Source organism: Trichosurus vulpecula, chromosome 1, assembly GCF_011100635.1.
Source record: "Trichosurus vulpecula isolate mTriVul1 chromosome 1, mTriVul1.pri, whole genome shotgun sequence".
NCBI classification, from domain to species: domain Eukaryota; kingdom Metazoa; phylum Chordata; class Mammalia; order Diprotodontia; family Phalangeridae; genus Trichosurus; species Trichosurus vulpecula.
This window is the reverse complement of record NC_050573.1, coordinates 337,952,862-337,964,996: the sequence shown is the minus strand read 5'-3', so window position 1 is coordinate 337,964,996 and position 12,135 is coordinate 337,952,862. Positions and strand designations below refer to the sequence as shown.

The 12,135-nt window shown below is 39.8% G+C and overlaps 1 protein-coding gene across 1 annotated transcript in view; it reads left to right on the top strand.

Annotated features, from left to right (window-relative positions):
* TRIO (trio Rho guanine nucleotide exchange factor) overlaps positions 1-12,135 on the top strand; it is a 288,299-nt gene that overhangs the window by 58,706 nt on the left and 217,458 nt on the right. The window contains exon 9 of the mRNA XM_036745208.1: positions 5,357-5,479. Within this exon, the coding sequence (XP_036601103.1) occupies positions 5,357-5,479 (123 nt within the window). The remainder of the gene's footprint in view (positions 1-5,356; positions 5,480-12,135) is intronic.

Here is a 12,135-nt window from a genome sequence, read left to right as displayed (position 1 = left end):
AAACCCCTTGTTCTGCAAATGTTTTGGCTTGAAAAATTTAACAAGCATTTCTTTAAAATGTTATTTGGACAGATTTAAGTTACAACTGTTGATGAGGAATTCTTTGGAAAGCTGGGAAGTGTATTACAAACTGCCAAACACAGAGCATCCCCAGGGAAATCTTGGTATTGAATATCATCTTTGATTGCATGACTGTCTTGGATTATTTTAGATCACTATATGGCACTTCAGTGTTCTTTTTAAAAAAGTATTTGTAGCTTGGCACATAGTAGGCCCTTTGTTGATGGATTGAATTTCTTTTGTCTTTGTTGGAAATCTAATTGTTGGCTACTTGATTTAATCCCTCTTGTCATACTGGAGATTTACTAGCACTTAACATTTCTTTTTGAAGTGCCTGGCACATAGTAGGCCTTTGCTGATGGATTGAATTTCCTTTGTCTGTTGGAAATCTAATTGTTGGCTGCTTGATCGAATGCCTCTTGCCATCATGGGAAATTCACTGACACTTACAATTTCTTTTTGTGGAAGCCAGAGATGAATGAAGAAGACATCAGGTGGTGTTGATAAACTGTTGATAACCGACTTTTTCTAATTCTGCATCACTGAAACTTAAAAAAAAAATCCTGTTATTTAAAAAGATTGTCTTCTGACCTTCCCTGATTTGTTATTTTCCTATTCTTTTGCATTTTCAAAACTGTGGCCTTATGTAAAATCTGTTCTGGGATTCATCATCTACCTGTGTTTTATTTTCTGTGTGATGATGATAATAATTAATAATAGCTAACATTTATGTAGCACCTACAGTGTGCCAGATGCTGGGCTTTACAAATACTCTCTCATTTGATCTTTCCAACACCCCTGCAAGGTAGGGTTATCCCCATTTTACAGATGAGGAAACTGAGACAAACCAGAGGTTAAGTGACTTGCCCAGTGTCTGTCACAAAGCTATTGCCTGTGGCTGGACTTGAACTCGTCTTCCTGACTCTACTCCCTACACTTTATCCACTGAGCGACTTAACTGCCCCTTTTGCTAATGACTTACTCTTTTTTTCTATGTTAGAAAAGCACCGGATATATAAAAAATGCAGGGTAGACAGAATGTGTTGTAACTAAGAAGAATGAAATAGGCTTTGTGGGCTTTCTGTCACACTTTAAAAGTTGAATGTAGCATAGCTATTATTTATGCATCTCTTTACATTCCTTTCAGGCTTAAAATATTTGATAGCTTTCTTCCGCCTGGTATTGGCTTTATGCCCAGAGGCACATTCCATTAAATGTCTCCAGACTTGGAGGTTGAGAGATCTTGAAGTTGTCATTGAGACATTTCTTTCCGAGCCAGTGGTGCCCAGGTTTCGTAATGTGTCCTCAAAGGATTTCAGTCACATAAACAATTTAAATGCTTGTTATATGTGCCTTGAAATCAGGTGACTAAAACAGCAGCACCAGCTGAGGGCATCTGTTTCCTTAAAACTTTTAGAAAAAATACTTAGCCCTAAACGAACAGCCACTCAACAATCAGCTTGGATGACAGGACCCATGTGCATTTAAAAGGCAGATATTTATTTCTGTGAACCTAGGAAGTCAAACATATAGTTCCTTTCTTCAGGATGCTTACTCAGATGAGGAAAGATGTGACATAAGTATAAATTCAACTCTCATGCATAATAGAATTTTTAAACAGGAAAGACAGCACACTGTCGAATTTGATCATACAGCATTCCGTCAGTCACCTTTCAGTATCACTCCAGGTTTGACCTAGAAACCGTCACAGCAGCCTGATGCTGGTGTCATCTGGGAGGCCATATAAAATCTGTGCATTGCCTATTCTGCAACTAGGCCAAGTTTGAAGGTGTGGGACCAAACCGAGACCAGGCCTGAGAAACCTTAGAAGGGACCTGTATTTGCCTTCAGTCCAGAGTTCTCCAATAGAGATTAAATTAGTTCTGGGCTAGCCTAATGGTTGAAGTTCACATAGAGAGTTCAGAGAAAGAAGTTACTAAAAGCTACAGGACTGAACTAGCTAATAGGGGCACATCTGGAATACTGATACGTAGTGCTTTGCAGTTTGTAAAACATGACATATATTATTTCATTTGAGCCTCACAACAAACCCTGTGGAATATGCAGGACTTATGATCTTCATTTTGTAGAAAACTGAAGTTTAGAGAAATTAAGTAATTTGCTTGTGGTGGCACAGTAAATGTCAAATGAGAGACTTGAACCTAGGTCTTCTGACTCCCAAGGCTGGCATCATGCCATGCTGCTCTGTGGAAAGAACTTGGTCTCTCATGGGTACCTCAGAGCAAGTGTAAACAATGATTCCCCAGACCAGAATCACCCCAGAGGAGTTTTACCACTTTCCTCAGAATCAAAATGTTCTCTTAGGAGCAGGGGTTAGCTGGAGTTCAACAAGAGCCTTTCCTGACGCCGCAACACATTCTATACTGTGATATGCTTATAGCCTGTCAAGTAATTTGTGAGGCAGTCTTTTCAGCTGCCAGAGTTACTCCTTTTCTACTAAGGACTGTATAATCTTTAAAGGTCATTTTAATGATGAGAAACAATGGTGTAAGTAGGGAAGGAAGGGAACAAGAAATTATTAAGTGACTACTACTTTCCAGGCACCGTGCTAAGGGTTTTACAAATATTATCTCATTTGAACTTCACAACAACTGTGGGAGGTAGGTACTATTATTATGCCTATTTAAGATTGAGGAAACTGAGACACACAGAGGTTAAGAGCCTTGCTCAGGGCCACAGAGCTAGTAAGTGTCTCAGGCCATATTTAAACTCAAGTCTTTGTGATTCTAGGCCCAGCACTCTATTCAAAGTGCCACATAGCTGCCTATTTATTAAATATTCAGAAACAGTGAAAAAAAATTAACTTAAATATTTTTTCTGAGAAAATCTCTTAAATGATTTTTTTTTTTTTTACCATCCTCACCTTATTAAAACTGTGGCCTCAGGGATAGGGTAATATCTTGGTTCCTTTCCTAACCTTAGCTGCTATTTCTCATTGTCCTTTGATGATTCCTGTTCTTTCTCCTACCCTCTACATATAGGTGTTCTCCTTCAAGGTTCTGTCCTCAGCACTATACATACTTAAGTACTAAAAAGAATGGTATAAGCAATGAGTACTTTGTGAGCTCAGGCCATAGTGATTGGAAGGTGGTAGAGATGGGGATTCCTGAAAGATGGGTAGGATATTGACAGGTAGATAAGAGGTAGAAGGTATTTCAGGCAAGGAGAGAGAATACATTAGCAGAGTCTGAAAGGCAGGGTTGAGCATGACATGTGGAATGCATTTAACTGAATGAATCCAGAGATAGTCAGTCTGGGAGAGACAATGGCTAGACTGGCCTGACTTCAGCAGAGGCTTCGTGTTGAGGTGTCAGGTTGAATGGAGTCAGATGGAGAGGTCTTTGAATGCCAGCCCGCATCTAGTTACTTTACTCTGTTCAGTAATGGGGATCCATTGAAAGCTTTTGAACAGGGAAGTGACATGATGAGGGCAATGTTTTTAAAAAAAAAAAACAGTTATCTGTCAGTAAAGGGCAGGTAGGCCAGCCAGGAGGCTGTGGCAATGGTCCAGATTTGAAGTGGTGAGGATGTCAGCTAAGGTGGTGGCAGTGAGAACGGAAAGGAAAAGATGGATTCAAGGGATGTTACAGAAGAAGAACCAGCAGGACATGGTGAAAAGATAGGAACGTTTATAAAATTATTTTCTGACTCCAGGTGCCTGGAAAAATGGTTGCTGTTGACAGAAATGGGTCAGGTATGAGGCAGAATACCCATATACACAAAGGTTTATTTTCTCCATAGAAAACCTAAGTTATCCCAAGGTTAAAGGTCCTCCAGAGAACAACCTAGAAATCAGAATATCAAGATTAGGCCTTTAGAAACCAGCCTCTTCTCTGTTTCTGCTTATGCAGCAAGACATGTTGAGAGTAATTTCAGAGAATTCTAAAGCATCACAAATGTATTATATGTGGCATTTACTTTAGAGAAAGACTAAATGAGTAAGAGTTACCTCCTGTCTGAAGAACAGTCCCATAGTTGCTTGATAGTTAATTACATTGGCTCTGGTTTGCATGGGGGGAAGTTCAGAATGTTACGGAGAGCAAGCTAACTGTGAATAATGGAGATAGCTTCTATCAGCTGCTTCCTCTTTCTCCAGAAGCCTAATTGTCACTCAATTAGCCCCAGCAGTACAGAGCATGGAGCCTTCTATTTCTTATTTAACAAAGGATAAGGCGATCCTCTATCCCTATGCTGCTAACTCTGTCAAGCCCATAAGATATGGTCTTATTTCTCTGGTCACTATTTTTTTTTAATTTTGTCAAAGAATCCTTTTGATCTGCCAGAAGAGTTACAAGTTTTACCAAGATACTCAATCCAATTTTCCATGACCTCTGTTGACTCTCATAATTTTACTGTAATACAAGAGATGGTCAAGATTATTCTGAATCATTATTCAGACTTAAATATTATATGTCGTACTTTTCAAGCATTGGCAAGTTTGTTAAAATTTTGATTTAATTATTTAAATAAAACACTTTATTTTTAATCTAGTGATGTTTATTGTACATGACAATTATATGCTCTTAATCTACCCTCACCACCTTTGGAAGAAAAATCAGTCAGAAAGTGTATGCAATTATTATAATTAAAAACATTGTTTTTTAGATATAGTCCATTATCCATGATTTCTTAGGTGGAAAACCAGCAAACTATTTATTGTGTTGTGCTGATAAATGAGAATGGCTGTTCATCATTAAATAGTTTAACTTCTTTGTTTTTACTAATCTTATTTACTGCAGTGATATTTAAAGAAGAGAAAAATTTTAGGTAATTCAGTTATGGAATTGTGACTAAAAACCTTCACTCTGTAGAACATATTGTTGGTCAAATAGATAGGAGGGTCTAAATCATCTTTAGGGCTTATTTCTTTGTTTTCTTGTGGTCTAGTTAATAAACTTGTATTTTCTAACAGTGGGTCAGAAGTTACCTAGTTAATGCATGAGTGAATGTTAATTTTAATTTTCAAAGCTATAAATTATTTTTCAAATGCAGAGTTAACGGAATCTTCTCAGCTTTGTAACTCAGATAATATCTAAGCAGTTATATTTCTGCTTTTAGTGTGACATTTAATGTAAGATCTGATTAAAATCCTATAGTGGAAAAGCTGATATAAGATTTGACTATAAAACCTATTGTATACCAATATCTCAACTCCACTCCTGAATTTCCGTTCAAATTTGGATTTTCTTATCCTAGTTTTTCCTATGACAGAACTTAATCTTCACTGACCAACATTAAAGCATTAATGAGAGCTCTTATTTGTATTCCATCCTAGGTGTTAGACTGGATTGAGAACCATGGAGAAGCATTTCTAAGCAAGCATACCGGCGTGGGCAAATCTCTCCACAGGGCCAGAGCACTGCAGAAACGTCACGAGGACTTTGAGGAGGTAGCACAGGTTGGTAACTTACTTTCTATTGTCTCTTCTTCTACCTGCCATTCTCTTTTTTTATAAATTAGTATCTTAATGTTATCTATTATTATCTCAGCTTAAAGTGATGCTGAACACTCTTCTGAAGCCTTACCAATATGCATTGGAAGATGATTTCTGAGGGTTTCATTTAATTTTCAGTCAGTCAACAAACATTTATTAAGTGCCTAGTATATGCCTGGCACTGTTCTAAGAGCTAGGGCTACAAATACAAAGAATGAACCAATCCTTGCTCTCAGTTACTCCCTCAGAGGCAGGAAGTAGATCAGTTGGTTAGCTCTTTTATACAGCATAATATTTGAAAACAGACACATCAAGTGTGTGTTTTTGGTGGTCTCCTTCTGGTCACTGGTATGGTCCATCCTGGTGTACTTCAGGGAGCTACATTTCTAGTTAAATTTTCACTACTTTCTTTAGTCTTTTAAATGAACACCATCCCTTGTGCTCGTGATGTTTGAATTGCTCCATGCCTTGAATTTACAAATAGACTTGAGAGCAAGCTTACCCTTTTTGTCATGATTAAAGAAGAACACACAGGAAGGTAGTTGCTTTTCAAATATTAGACAGTTGTTATACTTTAGTTACATTAGTCCTACCACAGGGCAGTCAACTGGAATTCTCACCCCTTGTATCTAATAATTTACCAAAACACAGATTCTGCAGCTAGATTAAAGAAAGGGGAAGTAGAATTGTAGAAGAATCCTTTAGAACTTAACAGTTCCATTAGTACCTGGATCTAAGATCCTATGATTAGCAAGCAATCCATGCTCAGCTTAGTATATTGGAGAGCAGGATCCAAAGCAGCATGGCGTAGTGGATAGAGGGCTAGCTTCTGTCAGGAAGACTTGGGTTCAAGCTTTGCCTCTGACGCATACTGATAGGCAAGTCATTTAATTCAGCGCCCCCAGACAACTCTCTAAGTTACAGAACCACTGTAGCTCTGTGTTGACATAGGGAGTTTCCTCCCCAGGAATGAGTTACACCAGGCCTACACAACCTGTGGCCCGTCAAAGGATTTTGGGTGGGGGGAGAGAGAGAGAGAGAGAGAGAGAGAGAGCGAGCAAATAGCAGAGAATTATTAAGGACAGAAATATGTGGAATACATGTCAACAAAGTCAACATTTTTATACAGCATAGGTTCAGGTTCTTCAGGACACAGGAAACTATCATGTAAAATTATTCAGTCTGTGGCTTCCAAAGTAATGAGGCCCAAAATGGCAGGAGCAGAGCTGCTGGTAGGAGATTGCAAAATGGTCGCATTCCAGCTAGTATTCTTTAAACATCCTTAGATCCACATTAGAAACCCCCTCTTTTAAAATATCTAGCCTCCTTTCCTAAGGAAAAAACCCACTTCATATATAACCATGAGTTCCATGGCCTGAAGAGAGCTTTAATGAATTTCTGAAATGATCATGTTCACCCAACATAACCATACAGTTTGCCTGTAGCATCTTCCTACACCCTATTGTACTAGTGAACCACTCAGCAAGCATTTTATGGACCCAGCGCTGTGATAGGTATTGTGCAGGATAAGAAAGACATAATGTGCCTCAGGCAACTTATAGTCTAGCAATAATAATAGTAGGTGAGAGGAAGGAAGGAAGGATGGCCTTCTTAAGTGCCTACTATGTGCCAAACATTGTGCTAAGCACTTTGTAAATGTTATCTCACTTGAACCTCACAGTGACCCTAGGAGGTAGGAGCATTTATTATCCCAAATTTACAGTTGAGGAAACTGAGGCAAACTGCAGAGCCATTACATGCCCAAAGTCACATAGCTAGGAACTATGTGGAGCTACACTCGAAATCGGGTCTTCTTGAAGACTCCAGTCCCAGTGTTTTACAAAACTTATCTCATTTTTTAAAAAAAATTATTTATTTATTTTTAGTTTACATCATTCAGTTCTACAAGCTTTTGAGTTCAAAAATTTTCCCCCTCCCCAAGAAAAGCTTATCTCATTTGACCTTTACAATTTTGTAAGGAACTGTCTTCCTCTTTTTATAGATAGTAAAACTGAGCTTCACAGAGGTTGACTTGCCTGTGGTTGCACATTTAGTAAGAATCAAAGCCGGCTTTTGAGCCCAAATTTCTCCTGATTTTAAGTCCAGGACTCTTTCTACCCCACTCTGTGGCCTCTCTCAGCTGAGGCAGAAAAGCTCATGCAGGGGAAACACAGAAACCTCAAATACTCGATTGTGTGGGCCGATTAGATCTGCAGGAGAAAGAGCCTTAGTTAGTAGTGGGCCTTGGGCCAGTGACCGTGTGCTGAGGGGATGATAGGATGTCCTGTGACCAAAGCGTTCATAGGATGATGCCAGCTGAGCATTGGGCAGCTTCTGTTCTAGCACTCAGAGGAGGCTCTAAGGTTGGGATGCTTAGACTAAGATAATTCTCAATAATGGAGAAACTTACTCTAGTTAGCTGGTCTCCTGGGTTGGTCTGCTCCCAGTTCAAGTCAGCTTCAGAGATCTGAGAGATAGGTGGAAAGGTTATGGTAATTAACTCTTATACTTTCCCCAGTTCATTTTGAACTGCTCTGGAAAATACCTAAGGAAAGGTCTTGTTTGAATCTGGGTCTTTGCGGGGCTCAAACAAGGCAGAAACAAGACATCCCAATCCAGACCTACAGACTCACAGTCTCCTGGAGCTGGACTCTGTTCCAGGTGAGATTTACTCCTTTTTGCTTTCTGTTAGCATGGTCCAGCTGCAAAGGCTTCCTACTGGTCCTTACTGATACATCCGTTCCTCATTTTTCCTCCTCACCTCCACCTCACCTGGGAAATGCTCCCCTTTGAAATCAGAAATAACATATGCCAGCATCATAAATTAGTATATACTTTCAACATATCAGGTTCAGACATTAAAGTCTGTCAGCTAGCATTTATTAAGCACCTGTGCCAAGCACTGGGAATACAAAGAGAGACAAAAAACTGTTCATGCTCATGGTCTGATAAGCATTTATGTAATGCCTACTATGTGCCAAGCACTGTGTGAAGCACTTCACAGATACCTCATTTGATCCTCACATCAACCCTTTCAGGTAGGTGCTATCCTTATTCTCATTTCACAGTTGAGGAAACTGAGGCAAATGAAGGTTAACTGTCCTGGGTCACATAGCTGGTAAGTTTCTGAGGTCAGATTAGAACTCAGATCAAAGTGGAAAAGACAACATGCAAACCTCTGTGTCCAAACAAGATAAACTGGTGACGTCCCAGAGGGAAGGCACTAATCTTTGTCTTGTGATAATGGCACTTTGACTTTAATGCAAAAGTAAAGATAGACTTTCTTAGTGCAACTTTTTTGTGATATGTGTTGCTGAGGTATTCACACTCAGACACTAGAGGTCATGACAGACAGAGGTCATGCTGACCCCTACTTGTCCTTTTACCTGCGTTTCTCTGTAATTCATCCGTTTATATGTTAACTGGATTTGAGGTGTCTGCAGCCACAGAACCCATTTGGGGTTTTTTTTTCCTCCTTCTGTGCAAAGGGAATTGTTCTGTAGGGGATGTGGCCTGTGGTCTTTTCTTCCTCATGTACTCTGCAGCTGAGTTTACTGCTCCAGACAGCTTGATTTAATACCTCATAAAAAAAATAACTGGAAAAACTCTTATGCCGTATCCACAGGATTTGAGACTAGAAATGAAAGAGTTAGATTATACAACAAGCAATTGAGGAGGCAAAGTAAAGTCCTAGAAACTGACTGTATTCTAATACTACTCTTTGCAGACTCATTCTGAGACATTACATCTCTTTGCCTCTGTTGGCACATGTGCACAGCAGCCGTGATTTCACCCCTCCAGGTATGAATTTCATACCTGGAGGTCTTTGAGTCAGTGGCTCCCACTGCTGATTCAAACAGTGCTCCTCCCTCTGTGCCTAAGTTGACTATTTCATGGGTTGGGGTGGCTGAAAGACTCTCTCATGTGTTAGGCAGCCTACCTCCCTGAACTTACTGGGCTTCAAGTAACACATCAGTCTGGTTGGCATGTGAGCTTGTTCAGCTTGGTAAAGCCTGTTAGAACTGGTGTTTCACTGATAGTCTTCGAGAATCCAGGGACACCTGTGGGCTCCATTGAGGCATTGAAGGATTTTTCATTTTTAAAGCAGAAATAATAATACATAATAATAACATATGCTGCCTACACAGTTTTTTCTTGAGTAAAAGTCGGGTACCTCAGAAGTGTGCAAGAGATTATAATGTTTTGTGATTATATTATCAATCACATGAAAAATCCTAACCTAATACCATTTATGGGGAGGAGGGGAGTTAAAGTAACTCCTTGGAAGGGTAGTGATGAAGGGCAGCACTTGTCACAAGTCTCTATATTCCCAAAATGTAGTATCAATCTACAAGCAGTTTTTTAAGTGCCTTTTCACCAAGCTCTAGGCTAATTGGTGCTGTAGTTACAAAGACAAAAATGAAAGCAAGAGGTATCCGTATAAATAGATGCAAAGTAAATGCAAGGTAATTTCATCAAGGAGAAGCAGTAACAGCTGGTCTGGGGTGGTGATGCCAGGAAGGGGCTTTATGTAAGAGGTGATGTTCTAGTTGAGCTGGGAAGGGGGTTGGCCCACTAAGAGGTGAAGTTGAGAAGAGGTAACACTTCAAGCCCAGGGGTCAGTCTAGGCAAAGGCACATCACCTACCTGTAGAAAAGAAACGCCATCTGACTTTTTCTTTGAAGATTCCTTTGAAGATATTTGAAGTCTTTGCTTTTTGGTCCACAGATGGGGACCAGCCATTAAAATAAAGGTAAGAGAGGAGTTGGGAATATGATGTACTCGAAGAATTCAGAATCAGTAAGACCTGAATTCAAATCCTTGCTCTGCTATTTATTACCTGTTTGACCTTTCCTTCTCACCTCCACCCCACTAGGGAAATGCTTCTCTTTGAAGTCAGAAATAAAATATGCCAGCATCATAAATTAGTATATACTCTCAACATACTAGATGAAATCGGTTAGCAAGCATTTATTAAGCACCTACTCTGTGCTAAGCACTGGGAGTACAAAGATAGGCAAATGTGTGTGTGTGTGTGTGTGTGTGTGTATGTGTTTGAGTCTCAGCATCCTCCTTTGAAAACTGAGGGTTAGAGTTGAATGATCTTGACTGTCCCTTCCAATTACAATGTTCTGTGAAAATATGATGAACTTCCCTATCTGATCATCCTTTGTTTAATAATGATTTTATTTGGGGCAATATTTCCATCCCAATGACCTCATGGTGCTCAGACAAGTCAACTAGGAGCTCTGGTTTTATTAAGATGTGGTATATAGATGCTGTCTAGACAGGCAGTGTCCTCAGCAGCAGGGCAGAATAATGCTGTGTATTTATAGCACCATTCATTCACTGAAAAATCCCCATGTCTTTGGCAAACAACAAACTAACATTATTCTTTCTTCATCATAGGAGAAACGAAGCACACTAAGATAAATTACCTCAGCAGATGCCCCCTCTCGCCCTTCCTGTCCTTGCCTGCTTTCTGTCAAAACAAATTGAAGCGGGCATGTGCTCCTGTCAAAGATTTTTAAAGTCTGTGTTTGCAGACTGTATTTGTCGCTGAGCACAACCTGACTCTAGAGGTACTTTAAATGCAGGTGCAAAAGAATTTGTTGTTGACTAACCAGGAAGCAAAAACATACCATTTCAGAGTTGGAAGAAACTTCAGTGGCGCTCTGGTCCAACCCCTACACCAAAAGATTTCCCACTGTAAGATACCTGACAAAGAGTCATCCATTTTTCTACTTGAAGACCTCCAAGGAGAGGGAACCCCACCATCACTGTAGGCAGCCCACCCACCTTTTTGACAGATCTAATTGTTAGTAAGTTTTTCCTGACCCTAAATAGAAATTGACCTCCTTGAAACTTCTACCCATTGCTCCTAAGGCCAAACAGAGCAAGTCCATTCTCTCTTCCACAAAAAAATCCTTCAGATACCTAAAAGACAGTCATCATGTCCCCTCTGAGTCTCCTATTCTCCAGGCTAAGTATACCCACTTACTTCAACCAATCCTCATGATGCAGCCTCAAGGCTTTGAAGCATCTTGGTTGCTCTTCTCTGGACACTTGCTAGCCTGTCCATGTGCTTCTTAACTGTGGTACCCAATGTACTCCATATGAGGTCTGATGACGGCTCACTATTCCAGTAAGCTATGTCCCTCTTAATTCAGCTCAAGGTCTCCTAAGCTTTTTTTTGACTGCAGTATCACATAGCTGACTTGTTGAACACACAGTCCTCTCAAATCTCCATGCCAGAACTACCACCCTCTGTCTATGTCTCACTCACCCTATATTTGTGAAGTTGATTTTTTGTACCCAAGTATAAGGCTTTACATTTATCCGTATTGAATTTCATCTTGTTATATTCCACTCAGTGACCTCGACTGTCAGGATCCTTTTGGATCTTCAGTTGGTTACTCACTTTGTAGTTATCACTTCTACTTTTCTGTCATCTGCAGATTTGATAAGCATACCATCTATGCCTTAAAAGTGTTAAACCCTTTGGAACCTTCTAAGATCCAGGTTACATTGACCAATCAGGATGAACATTTGACTCTAGAAAAGTGGTGATCAGAGAAATAAAGGAGACACACTGATAGAGGAAGAACTTTGACAGTTAA